Source organism: Anser brachyrhynchus (assembly GCF_964034855.1).
Source record: "Anser brachyrhynchus genome assembly, chromosome: Z".
In the NCBI taxonomy this organism is placed as follows: domain Eukaryota; kingdom Metazoa; phylum Chordata; class Aves; order Anseriformes; family Anatidae; genus Anser; species Anser brachyrhynchus.
The window spans coordinates 7,160,321-7,181,053 of NC_137697.1; the positions used below are offsets into that span (position 1 = coordinate 7,160,321).

Genomic DNA, 20,733 nt, shown 5'->3' on the forward strand with positions numbered 1-20,733 from the left:
AGTCCGCCCCGCGGAGACGCGCGCGCGCTTGGCGCCGCCGGGAGAGGAAGGCGACGCCTCAGCTCGGAGAGCGGGCCCCGGAGGGTGCGCATGCGCGGGATGTGCAAAGGCTCCTGGGAGGTGTAGTCCTCCTGTGTGAGGCCCAGGCGTGAGGGAGCAGTGCACGTACTTCCTTACTCCCTCCATTACTCTGTGTTTTGTGCCCATAACCGCACCGCGGGCGCACCCGTGAGCTTATATGGCAAAGTATAGGGCCGATTCCCCATTCCTGCCTACGCGGGCGGCACGCACAGCAGCCAGTAACCCAAGGGGTGCCCACCACCCGTGCTGTACCTGTCCCCACACACATACCAGAGGTGTCGATGCCAGCAGCTGTCCCACCCCAGCACCTTCCCACTCCAACCCTGACACACACACCAAGCACCCAGCTACCCCATGCTCACAAGGCCACGCAGCCAGAAGGCAGCACAAATGGCTGGTGTATGCGTGCAGAACTGACCACAAAACCTACGGCTTGGCTCCACGTGTGATGACCAAGCTTCAGATTCACCCAGACCCGTGGTGCGCCAACCACAACCACACACGTGAAAAGCAGCATAGCTGTCACCAACTGAAGCCACGTGCACACCTAGTCTGACCTGTCCCCACCATGCCACAGCCTGTCCACAAATTCCCATAGTTCCCCATGCTTATTGTGCACAGAAGGTAAAGACTTGCGCATACACAACACATTTATCTGACGTTTCCACACAGCAACAGTCCGTCAGATTGCTCCTAGAAACTGTTGGGCAGCATACTGCAGGCCACACAGTAACCTCTGGGTGACTGAACCTGTACCTGTGCAGTTCTGTTCCTCCTGGTGACCATTTCACCTTTAGGTAATCCTTCCCTCCAAGCATTGGCTGCTTCTCAAAACTCTGAATACAGCAAAACTTGAAGCCTTAAATACTTTCATCTCATTTGTGTGCTTTGCACTGTGACGTGCAGTTTTCATAAACTAACCAAGGCTCATAAAACAGCACTTCTGGATTAATTCAGAACTGATCACTTCAGAGGTATTCGTTTTCCACAAGCTCTACCTATTCAAAACATTCCTATTTGGCATCTCCTATTGTTCTCACAAAATGACAGGTTTCTCTTCCCTCAAACTACAAACAGTTTTCTTAGTTTCTAAGAATTTAACATAGGTATTTATGTTCATAAAACAAATGAGAAAAGTAAATTCTCATCTGAAGGTTGCATTATCACAGCTACGTATGACGCACAGGTATTTAAGATGCCAAGCATTCTTGCCAATTCACTGAACATAATTCATTGGTCATTATTATTAGCTTCACACAGGAACGAAATAGCACTGTACCTCTTGTACTTTCTTATCCTAATCAAGCACAATAGGAAAATGAACCTGCATGGGAAAAGGAATAAATTTCCAACCTCTGTTGTGCACTTTTAGTAAAAGGGCTGTTTTGTGAAGAAAGCAGATATTGGGTAAAGATATTTTATTGCTATTGCTTAGAAAAACAAAAGCTCTAATCCTGCAACTAAATAACAGAGTACTTCAGGAGAAGGCTCTATACAAATCCTTCATAGAAGAACTTACAGGACATGACCTCTGTCACTATATCCTCAATGGACTCAGGATACATGAGATAGCCATACTCTCCTCTCCTTGTTTTAGTAAACACTGTTCATAATTGGACCATGGGATCATGGCACTTCAACAAAAAGGAAATCGAAGTTTTCTTTGTTCCACCGCCTTTCAAGTTTTTTCAGTTAAAACCTCTCAATATACTGAAAAAGTATACAATACATATTTCATTAAAAATATATGCATCTATATACACACAAAGACATTCACACACCTTTTAAAACTGTACCAATAAAGTTATATTTTGCAAATAGTCAGGCTTCCAATTGCTTATTTCTTCTGGACTGATGAATGTGGACTATCTTCTCTCTGTTAAACCTTTGGTTTCAAAAGCTGAAGCAAAATAAAGCTTTTTTATTCATAATAGATTTCCATCTTAGGTTTCACAGTTTCATTTATCCAAGTAATTTCTAGGAGTCTAATCTAAATATTCCATCCTATATCTTGTGATTTCAGCACTGCATATGTCTGTGCATAAGCTCCTGTTTGGCAGCTCAATTCAGCTGCAATTTCAGCAGAAGTTTCAGATTACTTTTCCAGTTAAATTTTGCACATTGAATCTTTAGTGCATATATCACTTGAAAAAGAGTATAATATAACATGTGATGAGAAGCCACACTTATTAAGCATGACAGAAAAAAGTTCAAGATTTGTCATATTCTTGGAAAAAAAAAAAAGTGGTAGAAATCTTTCTCTGAGCAGTTCCCTAATAAGAACCTCATGCTTCTTGATGACTTTGTAAACCATTACATAACATCTATTTATGTTACTGCTAGCTCACAGGATCAGATTCATAGTCTATACTTAAAAAAACCTCAATGGTTTATCATACAGAGATGTGATCTTGTTTTATGTATATCAGATTTACTGCAAAATGAAGCAGTAATAAATTTAATTAGATCCTTTAGGGCATTTTGAACTTTACCTATTTCTATATCCTTGACTGGAAGGAAAAATAAATGGAGTGATAAACTGCAAATCACGAGGCAGAGGGAGAAAGGCAGAAAAGCTTTAGTGAAACATTCAAAAGATTTTTTTTCCAAATAGGAAAAAAAAATTCTCCATCTACGTTCCTATTAAAGTTACGGAACAACAGCCAAGAATTTCCAGAATGAAAACATACAATGGAACACAAAACTTCAAACTGGGATTAAATAGCACAGCTACTCTATTTGTCCAAAGCTCAGTGCATCTAAAAATATCATAGACAAAAATGGCAAGCAAGCATTAAGAAAAACAAATCTTTGACCTTCATTTCATGTATATGAAAGGAGATCACCAAAATACAGCAAGAAGAAAGTCCACAATTTAACATGCAGTGGCATCAGCCCTACTTTAATATGCACACCCCTGCCACTACCACAGGACCCCGAGACTGCAGTTTAAACAGAAAAACTCTAAGTTTCTGAATCTTCTCTATAAAGGACTAAAACTGAACAAGCATGTACTTTTTTATTTTTTTTAATAGCAGATGTAGGTAAGATTTCTTACAGGCAACCGTCGAGCTTACTCAGAAACTAGGCTCTCAGCTGGCTTGTTTGACCACCAGAGGGCAGGGCAGATGTAGCAGCAGATTAAAGCTTTACTCAACAGCAAGTACAGAACACACTCACAAAAACTGCAACTTTTATTTCCTGAATAGGTAATTTAACATTTAGTGCTCTCTTTGTAAAAGCCCTGAATAGGAGGATTCTTTTTCTATTAGTTTAAGGAATCCAGTACTATCTTCTCACCTGGAAATTATTTCAGAGAGCTATACAGAGGTAAGACATTCATCACCTTATCAACATTCTTTTGAAGTGAAATTATGTTTTATAAGCAGAGAAGACAAAAACCTTATGTTTTCACCAAGACTTTAAGTGATTAAAGTAAAAAAATGTTACCTTTTAATAGCAGGGTTTAGAAGTTGAACAGTGATGAGACCAACATATATGTCAGTAAAATAAATAAAAAATATTTATTATATCATATGTGAAAGTTATCAATGTTTATAATACCTACTTGCAACAGGGAAAAAAAAGTCCCAACATTCAACCATAATGCAAAGTTATGCAAGTGTTAATGCAAACTGAAATTACACATCAGACATGGGGGGGGGAAATGAACCAGTTACAGTATACAAGCAAAAATAATGCCTAACAATGCACTTTTTCTTTCCTGAAGCTAACAGAAAAAAAAAAGTCTGTATGGAAGCTAGCCTTCCACTCCTCATCCAATTTTTTTCACTCACCTGTTATACTATTAAGTACTGAATACTAAAACTTTAAGAGCTGTCTCTCATTCAGTCTTCCCCAAAATGCGTCTCAAACCAACTCTACTATTTGTAACTAGCAGAGTCAACAATTGTCGATAATAATTGTTCCGTGATCATAACTATGAGCTTGTATTTTTCAGCGTTCCTGTTCCATGCTATAATTCTTCTTTGAAGAAAAAAGCTAATGCTTCAACACTTTTCTCAGCTGAAGATGTGTAAGATGAAGTGAGGCAATCAGGCAGTAACTAGAAGAATTTAAGCCCTTTTAAGGCAGCTACTGAAGGGAAGTGTCTGATGAGAGAACATTACAAAAAACTATAAAAAAACATTACAAAAAACTATTTCAAGAGCTTAGAAGGTGAACTATACTCCTTGGATGGATAGATGACTCACTCAGAAGGTAACAGAACAAATTTACCTTGCAAAGATTAAGACTCTTTCTCCACTTTTTAAAAGCCAGCATCTTTTCTTAGTATCTTCTTTCTTCTTCTTAAATAGAATAAAATACAGTAAGGTTAATTTAACAAAAAGCTCAAAGAGCCACTAAACTTAACTACTACAGTAATTCTTAAAGAAACCCATCATTACAGAAGAACGTAACATGAAAACCTCAGATGCAGCAAACACTCCCTTCCCTTCACTGACCTGCTATTTGGGAATTCAGCTATAAAAATAAACTTGGTGCTTGCTTTGGAGGAAATGTTGCAGGTGGAAGAGGTTAACTCATTAAGATCCAGCAGAAAAATCTCTTTCTTCCAGTCATTTTGATTTATTTCAAGGCTGAGGGACTTGATTAAAAATGCATACAGAATTGCTGATCTGAATGTGATGCTTCTAAAACCTTTGCATTCTTTGTGTACCAGGTGTTGACCTATAAGAAAGCAAAGCAGATAGGGATTACAAAGACCTGAATTGCCATTACTATTATAATATGAAAGTTAGTAAAAGCCTTGAAACCAATAGCTATGTCATGATCTGAGAATATTTTTTTTGGCATTAATATTCTCTATATGGAGACCATCTTGTGTGGAATGCCTTTACTCTTGCTGTTAAGCATTAAGTACTGAGAGATAGTTTTTACATCTTCCATGAATAAACGGCTTGACAACCTTGATATTTGCACAGTGGTGATAATTACTAATGTTTACATGCACGTCATTTACTGTGCTTTACTTCTAGGTAAACAAACATCATTTTATTTTCCAAAGGTCAGGCTTGTAGTTAAGAACTGTGTATTTTTCTATTTGTTTTGCAAGACATATAACAACATTATGAAACATGGAATTTCCAAGAATTAGTTAAAAGAGCACACCTCTAATTTTTGGTATTAACTTCCTGTTTTTCTCTTACTACAGTCAAAAAGGCTCTACTGAGAGATTATTTACCTCACTTCATAGTGAAAACTATGAAAACCTAATGGATCCCTTCTAGAAACCTCATCTCTCCACCTCCCTTTATATAAGTATTTCAGAAACACTGTCTAGGATTTGGTGACTTTTGGTATTATTCTCATTTGAAATTTATTTATCCTTCTGGCCCTGTCTCATGAACAGGGATCTTTGGAATCCAGAAAGCCCCAAACTTTTGAATATAATTAAGAGACATCTGCTCTTGGAACAGCAGGGGCAGATTACACAGCACCCTGTGCCATCTTTACCCATAACAGCTTTACCTGAAAGCTAGGGCTGGGACTAGAGTACACTTCCTGTTTCCGATTGGTTACACTTTTTTTTTTTTTTTAGGAAAAACATTGTCATGGTAGCAAAAGCACAGATTGAGAGGTAATAACAATGATAAAGGGGCTAAAGTAAACTGACAGTGAGTATCTGAAGTACTGTCATCCTGCCATGCTTACAGCACTACATGACTGACTGGTGCTAAAAGGGATAAGCAAACTATGACAGGCTGTGGTAGTTTGTGTGAAGTTGCATTGATCGCAATAATATTTTAATGGTAACAAATCTCATCATAGAATCCTAGAGTCATTTAGGTTGGAAGAGACCTGCAAGATCATCAATTCCGACCATCACTTAACACTAACAAGCCCACCACTAAACCACAACCATGTCTCTCAGTGTCACATTGACACATCTCTTAAATACCTTCAGGGATGGGGACTCCACCACTTCCCTGGGCAGCCTGTTCCAATGTAAAAATACCCTTTCCGTGAAGATTTTTTTTTCCTGATATCGAATTTAAAACTCCCCTGGTACAGCTTGGGCAATTTCCTTACATCCTACTGCTTGTCACCTGAGAAAAAGAGACCAACACCCTCCTCACCGCAACCTCCTTCCAGGTAGCTGTAGAGAGCGATGAGATTCAGCTTTTTCATCTTGTTTCTCAAAATGTTTTGAAGTGTTCACAGATGCTGCCCAAACCCATGTTGCTCTCAAGTTTATCCGCAAAGGAAGGCCCTGAACTGAAACAAAGTGAATACAGAAAGACGCCATGAGAAACCACTCCTGCTCCAACTGCATACCTGGCTGGCTGCTGCACTGCAAGAAGTCTTCTCCATCAACAAAAACGGGGGCAAAGGGCAGAGCCCCCAAAATGAGGCGTCATTTTGGCTTATCCCAGCACATGCTTGCACACTTGTTTAAATGAATTAAGCCTACTGCTCATTCTCAGGTCCTGACATAGAAGAGAGCACCAACAAGGCACTTCAGATGCAGCATGCTTTGGCACGAATACACACCAGACGATGGCAAATTATATTTTCAAGGGCTTTTTGGTCAGATTTTTGGGGTTGGTTGGCTTGCTTTGTGATATCGTGTCCCCCAAAACCCAAGACAGGGGGAGCTTTCTAAAAGCGGGTCTTTACCAGGGAAACCGAGAACCTGCGGCCCCAGCAGGGAAGCCCTGTGCTTGGCGCCCAGAGGAGGGCAAGGAGGCTCAACCCCCTCGCCACACACCTGCAGGGAGGAAAACGAAGGGGGGGAAAAAGGGGAAGCGGCGCTTTCCTGGACAGCGCCTCAGGTGACGGCCGAGGCTGCGGTCTCGGCATGCAAAGCAGGCGCGGCGGCGCCCCTTCACCGCGTTTCCTCCCGTCCCCTTAGCGAGCTCGAGGAACGCCCTCCGCAAGCGGCCATTTGCAAGCCCCCCCAACCCCTCAGCGGCCGGCCGCCATCTTCCCCCCCCCCCCCCCTCACGCCGAGGAGGGGATGAAACAACGCGCCGCGTCTCCTTTAAACACCCCCTCCCCTCCCCCCTCCCGCCCCTTCACGTGGTGCAGGGCAAGGGCGGGGATCCCGCGGTGCGTCACTTCCGTTCCTCTAGCGGTGCAGCGGAGCCCGGCGCGGAGCAGGACGTGAGTCTTGGGGTTCCCCCCCCCACCGGCGCCCCGCCGCCATTTTGTGCGCCCCCCGCACCCTCCCCCCCCGATGCCTCACTGACGGGGGCTCGGCGCCTCCCGGGCGGCTCGGGGCGGCCGTGTGGCGGCGCTTCCCCCCCCTCCGCCGCCTACTCCTCCTCCTCCTTTCCTCGAGTGCCCGCTGCGCCCCGCGGGAGGGATGCCCCGGCGGGGAGTGGGCCGGGGGCGGGAGGAGGAGCCGGCGCTGAGGAGAAGGTGCCATGTTGGGGGGGCAACGAGGGTGCGAGCCAGGGAGAAAATGGCGGCAGGGAACCGCCCGGCTCCGTTACCCCCCCGCCCCTGCGCCGGGATCGCAGCCTGCCCGCGGACGACCCCCGACCCTTTTTGTGTTTTTTTTTTTTTTTTTTTTTGGGCTGGTTTTGCTGTTTTTCGCCGCTGATGAGCCGCAGCCTCCTTCTACCGCCCTGCCCCCCGCAGGGCCGGGGCTGGCCTTGCCCGCGCCTCCCCCCTCCTCGGGCCTTCGCCCCCTGCCTCCGGGGGGCAAGGAGAGACGTGGGGAGGAAAATGGCGGCTGGGATCCGCCTACCGGTGCTCCCAGCTCATCCCGGCTCCTCTTTCTCTTCTCCCTTCCCTTAGCCGTCCCGTGGTCTGTCTCATTCTGCCCTCGTTCTCCTCACTGCTGCGGTGTCGCCTCGCTCTCTGCCTGCCAGCCTCTCCCCAGGGGGTACCGCCATCCCCCCCATTCCTCTTTCCTCCAATTTCCACCCCCAGCCTTCCTCCATATTGTCGCTCTCGCATCTTAATGCGGATTGCAACCTCGGTCTGTGGCCCCTGACCCTGGATTATCAGTCTCATTCGGCCCCTCGATTTCATGCCATTGCTGTGCTTGGCTTTGCCTTGTCCTATACCAGCTCTTCTCTGCCTCCATCCTGTAGCGTGGTTTGTTAGCTCCCACGTACGGTATTTCATTTTCAGTGTTACAGCTTCCATCATTGTGCTCCAAGCTATTATGACAGAACTTGCCCCACTTTAGAACCGCATGGAGCCATTAGCATTATTCAGACTCCATTTTTACCTGTGTACGTGGTTTATTTGACCACAAGTTCGTTTAAAAACACCTCTTTTCCTTTACTGAGGTCCGCTGCTCTAATAATTTTTTTAGACTTCCATAGTTTGAGTTTTATATTCAATTTCTCTGTGATGGTTATTTTTATTCTGAAAAAACTATTTATTTGTCACAAAGAGTTTCTAGTAGCAGGCAAGGTCTTCAGCTGCTATATCTAACCACATGTTTGCATAGTAAAGAGATGTAGAAACACACCTGGCAGCAAGCATTCAAGGAAAGTTGAATGTCCGCTTGTCTGGCAAATGAATAGACCGTAGTGACTGATGTGTTAAAGCTGCAGTAGAAATATTAATTGCAGTACTGTAGTTCATTGTAACTAAGGTGTTTTTTCAGACTTTCCTATTACTGAGGGGAAGCTCATCTTAGTGTATGGTGATTATACAGCTCTTGCTGGCATATTCAACTAGGCAAAATGCCTGTATAAGAATATAGATAATGCTCTGGCCTTAATAGTTTATGAATGTAGCATTGAGAATTCAAGCTAAGGATAGCAGTGTGCAGTATTTTTGAAAAAAATGTCTCTTTCTAAACAGTTTGGAAACTAAGACGCTGCATTTAAGGCTGTTGCAGCAAAAAAGGGAATAGGGAATGGTGTTTGAGATTGCATGAACAGTTTATTAAAGCTTATATGAAAAGGCAGGAAAATTTTGGAGGGTTTTGAATGAGGTGAGGCTTTACAAACAGGTTTGAAGATTGCTTTCCAGATATAATGGGATGTATTTATTGTACAGTGTTCTCATGTTATCTTTTTCTTTGTAGAATGCCTAAGTCAAAGGAACTTGTGTCTTCAAGCTCATCTGCCAGTGATTCAGATAGTGAAGTTGACAAAAAGGTGAAAATTATATGCGGTTTATTACTACTGTAATAACTTCTACGTGGCAAAGTGCATGTCATTCCATATGATTTGTTAGACACTTGAGGAAAAAAAAAAGTAGGGTTAGGGCCTGGGTAGATGAGAGGTTTTTGGCTTGCGGTAAACTTTTTTCTTAAGTTGCATTTTGTTTTTTACCATATTTTCTATATGGTGTATCTAGACACAAGCTTTCTGTAATTCTTGTTTTGTGGCAAGAGATAGATTTTGGTATAAGCAGCCCCTTGTGGCAAGAATTTGGACTATTTTTGAGAGGCGCCCCCCCTTTCATTCTGGTGTCTGGATACCTTGCAAGTCCAAAGTGAAAACCTCCACCTGCCTGGTTATCCCCCTACCACTTGCTTATCTTGTTTACATGTTCTTTTTCTGTTTCAGATTTTCTATTACTCTCTGCTAGTTTCTTACTTAAAAGCTGGGCCAACCTGGGTGTCTTTGAGCTGATTAATTTTTAAATGTTAACTGCTTTTAAATGCATATATCAAATGTTCCCAGTTATTTTTATTTCATATGTAAGTTTTTGTTGGTGTACCAGTCATTATGAACAAAAACTGAGTACAACAGTGAATTACCTTTTTTAGAAACACTAGGTGGTAATGATGCATCAGGTCTTTTAATGCTGTATGTGAAAAAAAATAGTTTGCTTTACTGAATTGATTCAAATGTGACTTAGTTGCAATAGGCAAAGTAGGTATTCTGTCAAATAAAAATATCAGAGAAAATGGTCAGGTGATGGCTTTTTGGTAGGGAAATGTATTCCTGAAAAGTTGTACTCAAACCGTTTGCTTCAGTGGGTATAAGTTTTTTTTTTTCTGACAACCTCCCATATTTGTTGCAACCATTTTTCTTTGAAAGAGGTTACCCACAATATGGTTCTAGCAGGTGAAACTAACTTTTAGTATCTCTGTGTCACTGTTTTCTTGGTGGGAGGGAGGTGGGCTGGGAGAGTATGCTTACCATATAAATATTGATAGAGTAACTTCGTAGCAACTGCAAGTAATCTGATTTACAGGTAATACCATATGAATGTTTTAAAAATATATTTATCATGCTATAGACAGAGATAGGACCCTGATAATAAAGAAAAAAAATGTTCCCCAGATAGAGGTGACTTCCAGATCCTTTCTTTATTATCTCAATTTTTCATTTTCAATGTCTTAATTTTTCATTTTTTTAGAAGTTGGTAGCTGTCCTGCATTTTTTGTTCTTTTCAGAAGAAAGGAATGTGAAACTTCCATCAGACTTAATTTTTTTGATTAGAACTATTGGACTGATAATATTGCTGCAAAAAAGAGTAGGCTTTTTGAAATGCATTTTGATCTAACTCTCTTTAAAGACAGAGTATTATTGTAAACTTCACTGGGAGCAGAATTAGACTCATTGGGAGATTTTTTTTGAAATTCAAGTGTAAATTGTACAGTACTGGAGGCCTGCCATCACAAAAGGAAGGTGATACAGTGTGTAGTAGTAGTTTGTAGCCTCTAATGGAAGCTTTTTTTGTAACTAACAGTTGCAAGGCATGGTTCATGCATTTCTATTTTATTCTTGCTCCAAGGCAAAGCGGAAAAAGCAAGCAGCTCCAGAAAAGCCTGTAAAGAAACAAAAGACGGGTGAGAGTTCAAAAGGTGCCGCTTCTTCTAAGCAAAGCAGTAACAGAGATGAGAATATGTTTCAGGTAAAATTGATGATTCTTTTAAAGCTTGGTTAAAGTAGCATGTTACATCATATTCAATATAAATTTTGGCGTGGTGTAAATGTTGTGATAGTGTAGAGCCTAGTTTCCTGAAGCCCTGGTCAAAGAGAGTTGTGATGCTGTGGTACAGATGAGGTACTCAAAAAGCATTTCCAGGTTTCAGTAGAGGAAAAGAATCTGAGTTGTGGCAACTGATCTAACAGTCCCTCGTGGTCTTCGTCCATGGTAACTTTCTAGATAATCATTTTGTCTGTAAATACAGCACTCATCTTGAATATACTGTAAATATTAAATCAGGACAGTCTCTGGGTGGGAATGTTTTTTAACCAGGGCTCTTGAAAGAAAGGTTTTTGGAAAACAAAGTATGGATTCTTCATTCCTATTTAACTAGGTCAGTGGCATCTTGACTCCTGTCTTATAAGACGGTGTCTTGGAATAGGTTTTGCTTGTTTATTTTGTGATGCAGGTTTTTCTTACTGAACATTCAAAAAGACTGTAAGATCATCTGAATGTAAATCTTTTCCTTTTCAGCAAGATGCATTTATGAGCTCAAGGTGTATGGTTCTTGGGGTTAGCTGAAGCAGTAGCAGTGTGTACTGCAATACAATCTCAAATAATTTTATTCAGACAGGATTTTATTATCTGAAATAATTTTATTCAGACAGGATCTTCTGTGAAGCTATTTTATTCGCGATTGCAATGGCAGGTGCCCTGTCAATTAGGAGCACATTTTAGTAAACAAATCATAACTTTTTATTCCCTGTTACCCAACACCTGATCACCTCCCCTGTTTCCTCATTGGCTGAGTACTACAGGCTCACAAGTTACTCGATGCTCCACTATACCATATATGTACAATTTTTCTTTTTTTCAACTCTTTTAATTTTTTCCTTTTCCCTTTTTTCCCCCTTTTTCCCCTTTTTTATGTTTTGAGAACCTGTAATCTTTGTTTTACTGTTCTCACACTGCTCATCCTGTTTTTCTCAAGCTTCCACCTTATTTTGGAACAGTGAGGCCTTCTACCATCCACTTACCTACTTAACATTTCTCCCTGCTACGACTACACAACTACCTTGGAATACAGAAAATCAGTTCTCTACTGCAAAAACACAACTTAGTTTCTTACATGCAAGCTGTGCAAGAATTTATGTAGCTTTGAATTGCCTGTTTTAGGGGAGTGGGTCAAGAGTTAATATCTGTGATTAGGTGGCTTGTTAAGGGCAGGGAAAAACTGAAGAATCAGTGTACGTTAAGAACTTAAGTTTGTGAAAGGGCATGGGCATAATAAGATGATCCAAATCTTGGGTAAGGTAAAAGAAATGGCGGCTTTGGGCTGTAGGTGTGCAAAGGAATATGGCAAAAAAAAAATCTCTTCAAGAAATAAGACCTGCCTGACTGATTATGTAATACAGGGCAGTTACTCTTGCTGTTATCGGTCCTTACATTGTTTATCATGTATAGTTGGAGGGAGGGCTTCGATTGACAACACCGTGTTAATGGTTGTACTTGACCATTAATGTGTCCTAAACCTTTGGTCTCTGCCTGCCTTTTAGTTACTCAACAGCAAATATTTTTTAGATTTCTTATTCTGTTATGTGAAGCATTGTGTTTTTTTTATGCTACATGAGCTTAATGTGCCTTAACTAAGGTGCAACTGTTTCAGTGCAGAAATAGCATTGCTGGTCAATGGTTACTTCCTCTCTCTCCCGTGTACCCATGATAGCATGCTAGAAGCTCTGGTTGCATTTTAATTTTTTTAGGTACTTTTTTTTTTTTGTTCTGGGGCTATTAATAATACTGCAAACCTCCTTTCTGTTTCCCTGTGACAGTAAAATTATCTCTGATGTGCGAGTGAATTTGCACAGATGTGGCTTGAACTGATATTGATAGAAATTGGTCAGTGAAGCATTCATAGGATAGTCAGAAGTTCTATAATGTCCATATTGTGTGTAGGAGTGGCAGCAAATGATGTGAAACTTAGTGACTTAATGTTCTAAGCCTCAGGCTGTGTTTTGGAAGTATACAGCTTCACTTAAAGTAGAGGCCTTTGTGACTGCTGTATTCAGAAGATTCAGCATTTTTGTCAAGGTCTAGGTCTTTGTTTTCTTTTAAAGCAGATGTTGGTGTAACTATTCTTGAAACTCATTAAGAGTAGAATTAATCTAAGTAGTAGAGAATTATTTCAGTATGAGACCAAGTGTATCTTATTTACATGTCTTGGCCTTTTTAGGCTTTATAGGTAGCCTAGTGTACTTTGGAATTTGTTAAAGGGGTTTGGGCACAATTGGAGTGCAGTTTATCTTGTTGCAATTTGTGACACTGCTAGAGGTCTTAAGGAGAAGCTTTGTTCATGTTAATGTTGAACGGTTCAGTGTTCGTGCAGTGGATTCCTATCTGTGGCTTCAAGCCCATGTAAGCTCTGCATCGTGTGCTTTGGTTAGTTTGAGAAAAATCCTGTCATCTACCTATGCCTGATTTGGATAAGGTTTGTTAATGCTGTCTGGATACAGTATTAATGACAGTCCAGAATGGAGCCACGCTACACAAGGTATTTCACAATTTATTATTTCAGTTTATGCGAACTTTGCCCACACGTACATTCTTTTTAGAAAGTTAATTTGTATTTACTTTTTGACTTGTGAGAAATAAGTTCATCAGCTTCATGGTGTAAAGTCTTTACTTATAGGTTCCTGAAGATAAATATATAAGCTTATGATGCTCTCTAGAGGTGATTGATCATGGAAATAATGAATAGTGTTGCATTGGTAACCACCTCAGTTTAAGAACTAATGTTATGAATCAATTTGTCCTGCAGAGCTCAGCTGTTTACAGAACCTTGCATTCTAGGGGTTTATATTATTTTACTGTTCTTCTTCTAACACTATACATATAGTTACCAGCTAAGATAGAAGGCTGACTTTTGGCAATTTCTACTTTCACAGTGTGTATGCAGTTTAAAAGCAACTGGCAATTTAGAGGGAAAATGTAGATAAATATACTTGGTGAAACTCATACAGGAAGTCAGATAAGTGTCTTTGAAAGTAACCTAAGCATTTCAGTGCATTTTATTCTAAGTAATGGAAACCTGGAAATAGTAACTTTGACTTAATAGAATAGTGTATCTAAAGAGTTGTGATATTTAATAAAAAAGCATATTAGCTTGTGAATGACGGTTGAGCAGCATTAACTGCCCTGCTTTAAAGCAATACAACCCTTGGAACACTACAGTGATTATAGTGTTATATCCAGTGAAGTTATTCTAGTACTATCAGCTGCTGTGTGAAAAAAAGTTACTTAGAAATGACTCAGTGCCAGAATTGCAGGTATCAGGACCTTAAGAAAAATCAGTTTACTTGGGTAAATCTAGATTTTGGTTGATTTTAACATTTTTTGCTAATTGGAACTGTATGTTAGAAACCAGTATTAAAGCTTTTAGCAGTGACAACTGTTCTGCATAAAGTTCAACTAAACGTTCAGAATTTAACGTGAGCGTTCAGAGGAAATGTAGACAGAGGCATGAAGCCTTTCAGCACTTTCATTTGGACCTGTTTCCAGTTAAGGTTGATTTACTGGCTAAATAATGCATGCTTTATATTCTTGTACCCATGTCTTACTGTAGTTGAATTAAGATATGTAGTCTTTATATTCAAATCCTCAACCCTTTTACTGTACTTGCATCTCTAATCTGCTGTATTGTATCAGATTTTATTTCTTACAGCAAATCTGGAATTATTTGGCAACGCACTAGTGGTCTTTGATAGACATGGGATAAAAAGATGTTCTGGAGTACTAGTACTTGAAGGAGACTTAAGTCACTTGAAGTCGGTGAAGTGTTATAGTGTAAAACCAAGAAATGTTGTATATGCAGACTACTTAGGATATCCTTTGCCAGCAGTGCTGACAGATACGGCCATGTTACCAAGTTAAGTCTGAAAGAGCTCAGCTGCTCTGACATCATAGCTTATTTTTGTGTTGTATTTGTAGTGCTGTGGAAGTATTTAATAAATCACAAAATACTATTATGAACTGTAAACTCATGTTCGTTTTAAAGGCTACTTTGAAGTAAGAAAAAAGCTTCATGCTTACGGTATATAAAGATGTTCCAATTGTTTTAAAGTTAATTTTGGAGATAATTCAACAGGGTCTGCATAAGAAGAAAAATGTCTTTAACCAAACATAAAACACACTTGTTTACATCCATTTTATGAAGTAACAGCTTAGACTTAAACATCTGTGGATGACTTTAACTGATATAAGAGTTCATGTTTTCTGGTCAGACTTGAAGCTAGTAAGATGTGTTTTATCCCCTGTTAAATTATGTCAGTGCATCAATTAAGGAAATTTGATATTCTTAATAAAGCTGTTTTACTTTTTCTGTTTTAAAATTGTTTGCTTTAGGATGTGTTCTTTGTTCAGAAACTGTATCCAGAAAGTACATACAGAACTCTAAGCATTTCTTAAATTAATTGCTTCATTTTTATTATCTAGTTTCTGATTCTCAAATTCACATACATTGAATTGGTGTGAATAAATATGTTATCAAATGTGGGAAAAAAATTAATAAGGCTAAATGTATAGTGTGGTGCAGTGTGCTATGCTTCCCCTTCTGCTCTCAACCCCCTCACAAAAAAAAAAAAGCCTCAAAATTCAGTTAAGTTGTTGTGGTACAGAAATTCCCAAAGCATCATTTTTAACAAAGACAATTTGATGCCATGGTACACGCTGGTAAACTTCGAAAGTTTTGGTTTTTTTTTTGGAACATATGGTTACAAGAGAGAAATTTTTACTCTCTGTTCCAATGAAGTACCAAGAGGATTTGAAAACAGGTGTGGAGCCACTTGGTCGTTTCCTTTCATTTTCCATCTGTATTTGCTTTGTTTTAAACAAACCAACCAAATACCACTAAGACCACTCTAGAAATTGTGCTTTTCTTGTGTGAATATCTAAGTGCTTTTTTTTTTTTTTTGTAGATAGGAAATGTACTCAAATTTAGATTTGGTAATAGAGCTCCCTCTTTCTTTGTGTAGAACTGCTGCTAACAAAGGTGGTTACAATACAGGTAATAAAAAAACAAAAGTTAATTAGTGGCTTTTGTAAGAATTCAATTTGATAAGAATATAGGTATTTCTATTCTATGAGAGCCGCTTCTGCAAAAAAAAGTATTGAATGCTCAACTGGTTTAAGTCCTTCATCCATTTATATTGTCATTACCTATTAGCCTACTGACTACTCTGGATTAAGCTCTTGATCTAGTTGTTTCTCTCGTGTCTAAAATAAGCTGCAGCGAGTAATGTCACATGTCCGAGTCTAATACTGTTTGGAAAAGTGAATGGTGTAATATGTAAAATACCTAAAAGATCCTTCTATGTGTTTTGACAGATTGGCAAAATGAGGTATGTCAGTGTTCGTGACTTTAAAGGGAAAGTCTTAATTGATATTAGAGAATATTGGATGGATCAAGAAGGTGAAATGAAGCCAGGCAGAAAAGGTATTGTTCTGCTTCATCTTATTTTGTATCAAAACATTGCCTGCAATTTATTGGAAAACTTTGTGTACCAGATTTTTATACTTTGTTACTGCATGGTATTGTAAGAGTAATATTTTTGTTTTAACAGATGATTAGTTTTATCTGTACATTATAAACAAAAGCGAAGCGGTTTTGTTGGCCTGAGTCTGTTTTTCTAAATGGATCCTGCGTAATTAATGGAAACAAGGCATCGGGTACAAGCAAATTTATTATGGGAGCTATAAGTCTAACCATGCTTTTTCTCCCCTGTTGATTAACTGAATTAACTCAATTTCTCGCCTATGTTACAGTCAGATTTTCTTATTTCTAATATGACTGAAAAGGCTTGGGTTTAGTTGGTATACAATGTTAAATTATTTAAAACAATTGTGTTCTTCATTTTTATCAAATTTCAAATTAAAATAATAGAAATATTTCATATGACTAATTTTTTGGAAAAAAATATTTTAGTTGAGGTGAAAATACTTGAAGTGCTTGAGTTTTAGTACTTTGTGTCTGTCTAATCTGCAACACAACATAAGCCTTTAAACCATTAATTGCTACTCCCATACCTAATTTTTATGTCATCCTTTCACTTAACTGTTTTTGGAACTTGGGCTACCTGCAAGATGAGGATGAGTTGATAGTTGCTTTCCTTAATGTCATTTGGTTGTTTAGAAAAGCTTACTTTACTCATTTTTCACATTATGCAAAGGAAAGAGGTAAGTGTGAAACATTCTGTTCTGAAGATTAAAGGCATTTGTATTTTTATGATGTGTCCAGGAGCAGCACAGTGAATAGATATTTGGAAAACTGGAGAATTTTCAACATCTCATAGATAGCCACTGACAGTAGGTTTGTATGAGCAGAGTATTATGGGCACCTTACAGGAAAATTTAATTTTTGGATGTGTTGCTGCTGTCTAACAAAAAAAACAACTTTGATGTTTAAAGACTAAACTGGTGTATTTTGAGGTGGAAATTAAAAGCACATCAATCAAAAGCTTGAGTGGGAAACAACAGTGAGACTTGGTGGGCAAAGTGATGATCTATCTCTATGATATAGATGGAAATGTTTATCATTGAGGCAAACAGGACGGCATTTTATTAGGATAATGCTAATAATATGATAGCATGAGTGTTTAATGTTCCAGTGATGCATTTACGAGCTGCTTACAAAGCTATGCTGCAAACAATATAAACAATTGTAATTTTATAATAAAGAAGAAGAAAAAATTCCAACAGGAGTTGCTTTGTCATATTATTTCAAATAGCAGCTCTAAACTCATGTCTGTGTACAGTTCATATAGTATGTTGTTCAGGGGCAACTCGATGACATTTGGTCCCCCAGTAATGGTCAGCATGCCTGTCATAACTGTTTTCAAAATAAATCTTCCACCTAAAGACTGGTGGGAAAACTGGCTAGAAAAGTGACAATGTGGAGTGTTTGCTGCTTAAAATAACAGTACTCTGGTAAAACACTGGTGGTAGAAGAAGGGGGGGAAAAGGCAATGAGTCCCAAAGATGGAATTCATAGTTTCACCTGTTTTCAGGTCCTGCTCCACCTACAGGGAGAAAGCAATGAAAGAAGCCTGATCTCTGAGGGGGGAGAAAGGGGGTAAATAGTAGAAGAGCCTGGCTGGAGAGAGTGAGAGGTAGGCTTGTGAGTCTGTACTTACATAGAGTTGGCATAAAGATTAGTAGTGGAAGAAGGAGGAGGCTAACATGTAAAAGGAAATGTGCCTGGACTGAAGCTTGAAGAAGTGAAAATTCAGAACTGAGGAGATGGTTTCTGGGGTACTGAGCGATTATTGATTGAATGTCACAAGAATCTGTAGTGATACAGAAGTTTAAAAACAATAACAAAAAAAACATCCTTCTGTGTTAGTTTGTGAGTGCTAGGGAATAGAATAGAGTATCTCTAAAATGTTACTTATAGCATATGTTATTCACAGTGGTTTAAGACATGCCCCCCCATTTTTATCTTCACAAGAGAGGAAAAAAAAAATGAAAAAACAGATGTATAGTACATCAAAAATACTTAGTTCAGTCTACAGAGGTATTTGGCTTTTAGCAGCCAACTGAAACAGGTTTGGTTTCCCATCTCACCTCATTTTGTGCTGCCTCCTGTGAGGGCGAGAGCTCTCTTTCCCTTACTGTGTTTCACAAAACACTTGTGGATGAATGTTGTATTGTACCCATTTTCTTTGTAAGGTAAACCTGTCCAGACCTGGGCTAAAGGTCTAAACTGAAGGGTTCCAAGTGAGTAGTTTAACCATGCAGCTGAGACTTGTTAGTACACATGATGTAGCCCAAGCATTAATAGTTGTGACAGTCTGTGTGTATGAAATCAATCTTGGTTGTAAGTATGCAAGATCCTGATTACAATTCTCTTTTTGTACTAAGTATTTGTTTTTAATACATTTCAGGTATTTCTTTAAATCCAGAACAGTGGAACCAGCTGAAGGAACAGATTTCTGATATTGATGATGCAGTAAGAAAACTGTAAAGACAGCCATACAGAAATCTTTATCATTTTTGTTGGTTTAAGCGGTCTTTTTACATTGGCTTTTGTTTTCTAAAATATTGTTTTCGAAGCTATTGTATATTTGGATTGCAAAACAATTTGTAAGATGAATACTTTTTTTATGTGCATTAAAAGTGTATTCTGAGTGAGGCTATTTGTGTATACTTTACTAAAAAGAAATGTGTTGCTTTCAAATCATGGTGTAAAATAAACAAATCAAGTAATATGTAAAGCATAGTTGTTACGGCCTTTTGATTGAAGACGTTTGTTGATAAGGCCACCTATTGGCTTTAGGCTTTGTTTCAGTTTAGTTAACAGTTTGTTTTCTAAGGAGATTTTAAAAATGTCTCCATTTACATTTTTTTTTGTTTCATACCCTTTGGTATTGCCCTCAGCTTTCTGCTTTAAAACTTGATACAAACAGTGAATACCTGGTAAAAACACATTTTTGTAGATAATTTTAAATACTGTATTTGCTAATTTTCCCTATTTATTCAGATGTAAACAGTCCTGAGTATATAGACTTTTTTGCATTGTTTGCATGGAGTGTTATGCTAAACAGTAACACTTGAACACCACCCACACAGTCTGTTCCCATTTTTATATAGCTTGCTTGACTTAGAAAATACAATTAGCCTTTATTCATGGACCCTAGTTTCTAGAGTGTGATGCATAAACTTTTACAGTAATAGACATATACCTCAGAGTAAGGTAGCGTTTAAAAGCTCCAAACTTTGTTATTGTTTAGGCACACTTTTCAATCTTTGCATTAAATTAATTCTTGAACACATACTGAATAGTTATTCCATCGAAAATAGCAGTTAACCTGCTTCTGTAGGGCTTTTGTTTGAGAGCACTGTTTAAACAATAGTGCTTAAAATAAGCTGTAACACAGGTTAAACAGTCATACAGGGTTAAAATTGCTTCAGCCAGACTATCAGGCTATCATGCTTTTGCCCTGACCACCCTGTCTAACCAAACCATTTGGCTTGCCTTGCGTGGCTTACATGTGCACAACTGGTTCTTCTTTTGTATAGAAAGTATGTCGTGCTTACAGCAGAGCACTGGTACCTAGTGGATCCACAAGTAATGAACTTTGCTTGTCTACCAGTGTACATTCTGAGGAGAGAAGCCTCTGTCCAGTGGATGTTCTATTAGACTGGATGTCTCAGCTGAAGGGACATCTTGGTAGATATCATGAGGCTATGGAAAGAAGAAGGGTGAATATGTTCAAGTAGGACTTAGAGAGCGAATGGGCACTCCACTAGAGAAATGGCTAAAGCTCAAAGTTAGCTGACATAATAACTACAGTGAAGAAGCTTAACATTAGCAGAAATAGAGAAGAGTTCATTTTATGACATAATTAATAGAAAGAAGATGAAACAACTTCATGAAAACTGTCATTTCAAGGCTATGTAGTACTAAGTAGTGAATACAATTTATTGGTTCAGCTGTAACTTTCCCATTTGATGGTAAATTTAAATATTTTTAAATTTTGTATAGACAAACAGGATTTACTGTTTAATTGTGGGATATCTTAATATAATTGCTTATATTGCAGACATACTTGGAAGTCCTGTTCTGCTAAGTGCCATACACAGACTGTTCCTGTGCTGCAGAGTTTATAATTCAATACAAATGATACATGAAGGGTGAGGGAAGGTGACCTCATCAAATTAAGTATATGTTGTTTAACTTAAATATTGTATTAGATACTTCCATGTCCTTTTTAACTTACGGATTCTTGAGATAGTTCAAAGTTAAGATCTGGTTTTGTGTAGCTCAGGAAATGCGAGTTTCAG

The 20,733-nt window shown here is 38.9% G+C and overlaps 1 protein-coding gene and 1 long non-coding RNA gene across 6 annotated transcripts; one reads left to right on the plus strand and one right to left on the minus strand.

Moving 5' to 3' along the window:
* Nucleotides 1-6: 6 nt before the first annotated feature.
* On the minus strand, nt 7-9,089 carry LOC308185334. Of its 4 annotated transcripts, none has more exons than XR_013943299.1 (4): nt 7,296-9,089; nt 6,183-6,321; nt 4,548-4,773; nt 7-4,391 (listed from the first exon to the last, which is right to left on the minus strand). It is a non-coding gene; the product is annotated as an uncharacterized lncRNA (long non-coding RNA). The 4 variants fall into 4 exon arrangements; XR_013943300.1 differs by lacking the exon at nt 7,296-9,089 and adding an exon at nt 6,815-7,027; XR_013943301.1 differs by lacking the exon at nt 7,296-9,089 and adding an exon at nt 6,724-7,027.
* SUB1 (SUB1 regulator of transcription) lies at nt 7,124-19,163 on the plus strand. 2 transcript variants are annotated; one of them, XR_013943298.1, is made up of 6 exons: nt 7,124-7,209; nt 9,098-9,170; nt 10,762-10,881; nt 16,279-16,387; nt 17,958-18,059; nt 18,834-19,163. XR_013943298.1 is itself a non-coding variant. In XM_080573302.1 (5 exons), the coding sequence occupies exons 2-5, from the start codon at nt 9,099-9,101 to the stop codon at nt 18,911-18,913; spliced, it is 381 nt and encodes a 126-aa protein (XP_080429428.1). In that variant the 5' UTR covers nt 7,124-7,209; nt 9,098; the 3' UTR covers nt 18,914-19,163. The 2 variants fall into 2 exon arrangements, 1 of the variants encoding a protein (XP_080429428.1); XM_080573302.1 differs by lacking the exon at nt 17,958-18,059.
* Nucleotides 19,164-20,733: the final 1,570 nt, after the last annotated feature.

Excerpts from the sequence above, each read along its gene's own strand:
- SUB1 (XM_080573302.1), top strand. The coding sequence starts at position 9,099 with ATGCCTAAGTCAAAGGAACTTGTGTCTTCAAGCTCATCTGCCAGTGAT. Across the intron at positions 9,171-10,761 it reads ATAGTGAAGTTGACAAAAAG|GCAAAGCGGAAAAAGCAAGC; the intron begins GTGAAAATTATA and ends TCTTGCTCCAAG. Across the intron at positions 16,388-18,833 it reads AATGAAGCCAGGCAGAAAAG|GTATTTCTTTAAATCCAGAA; the intron begins GTATTGTTCTGC and ends AATACATTTCAG.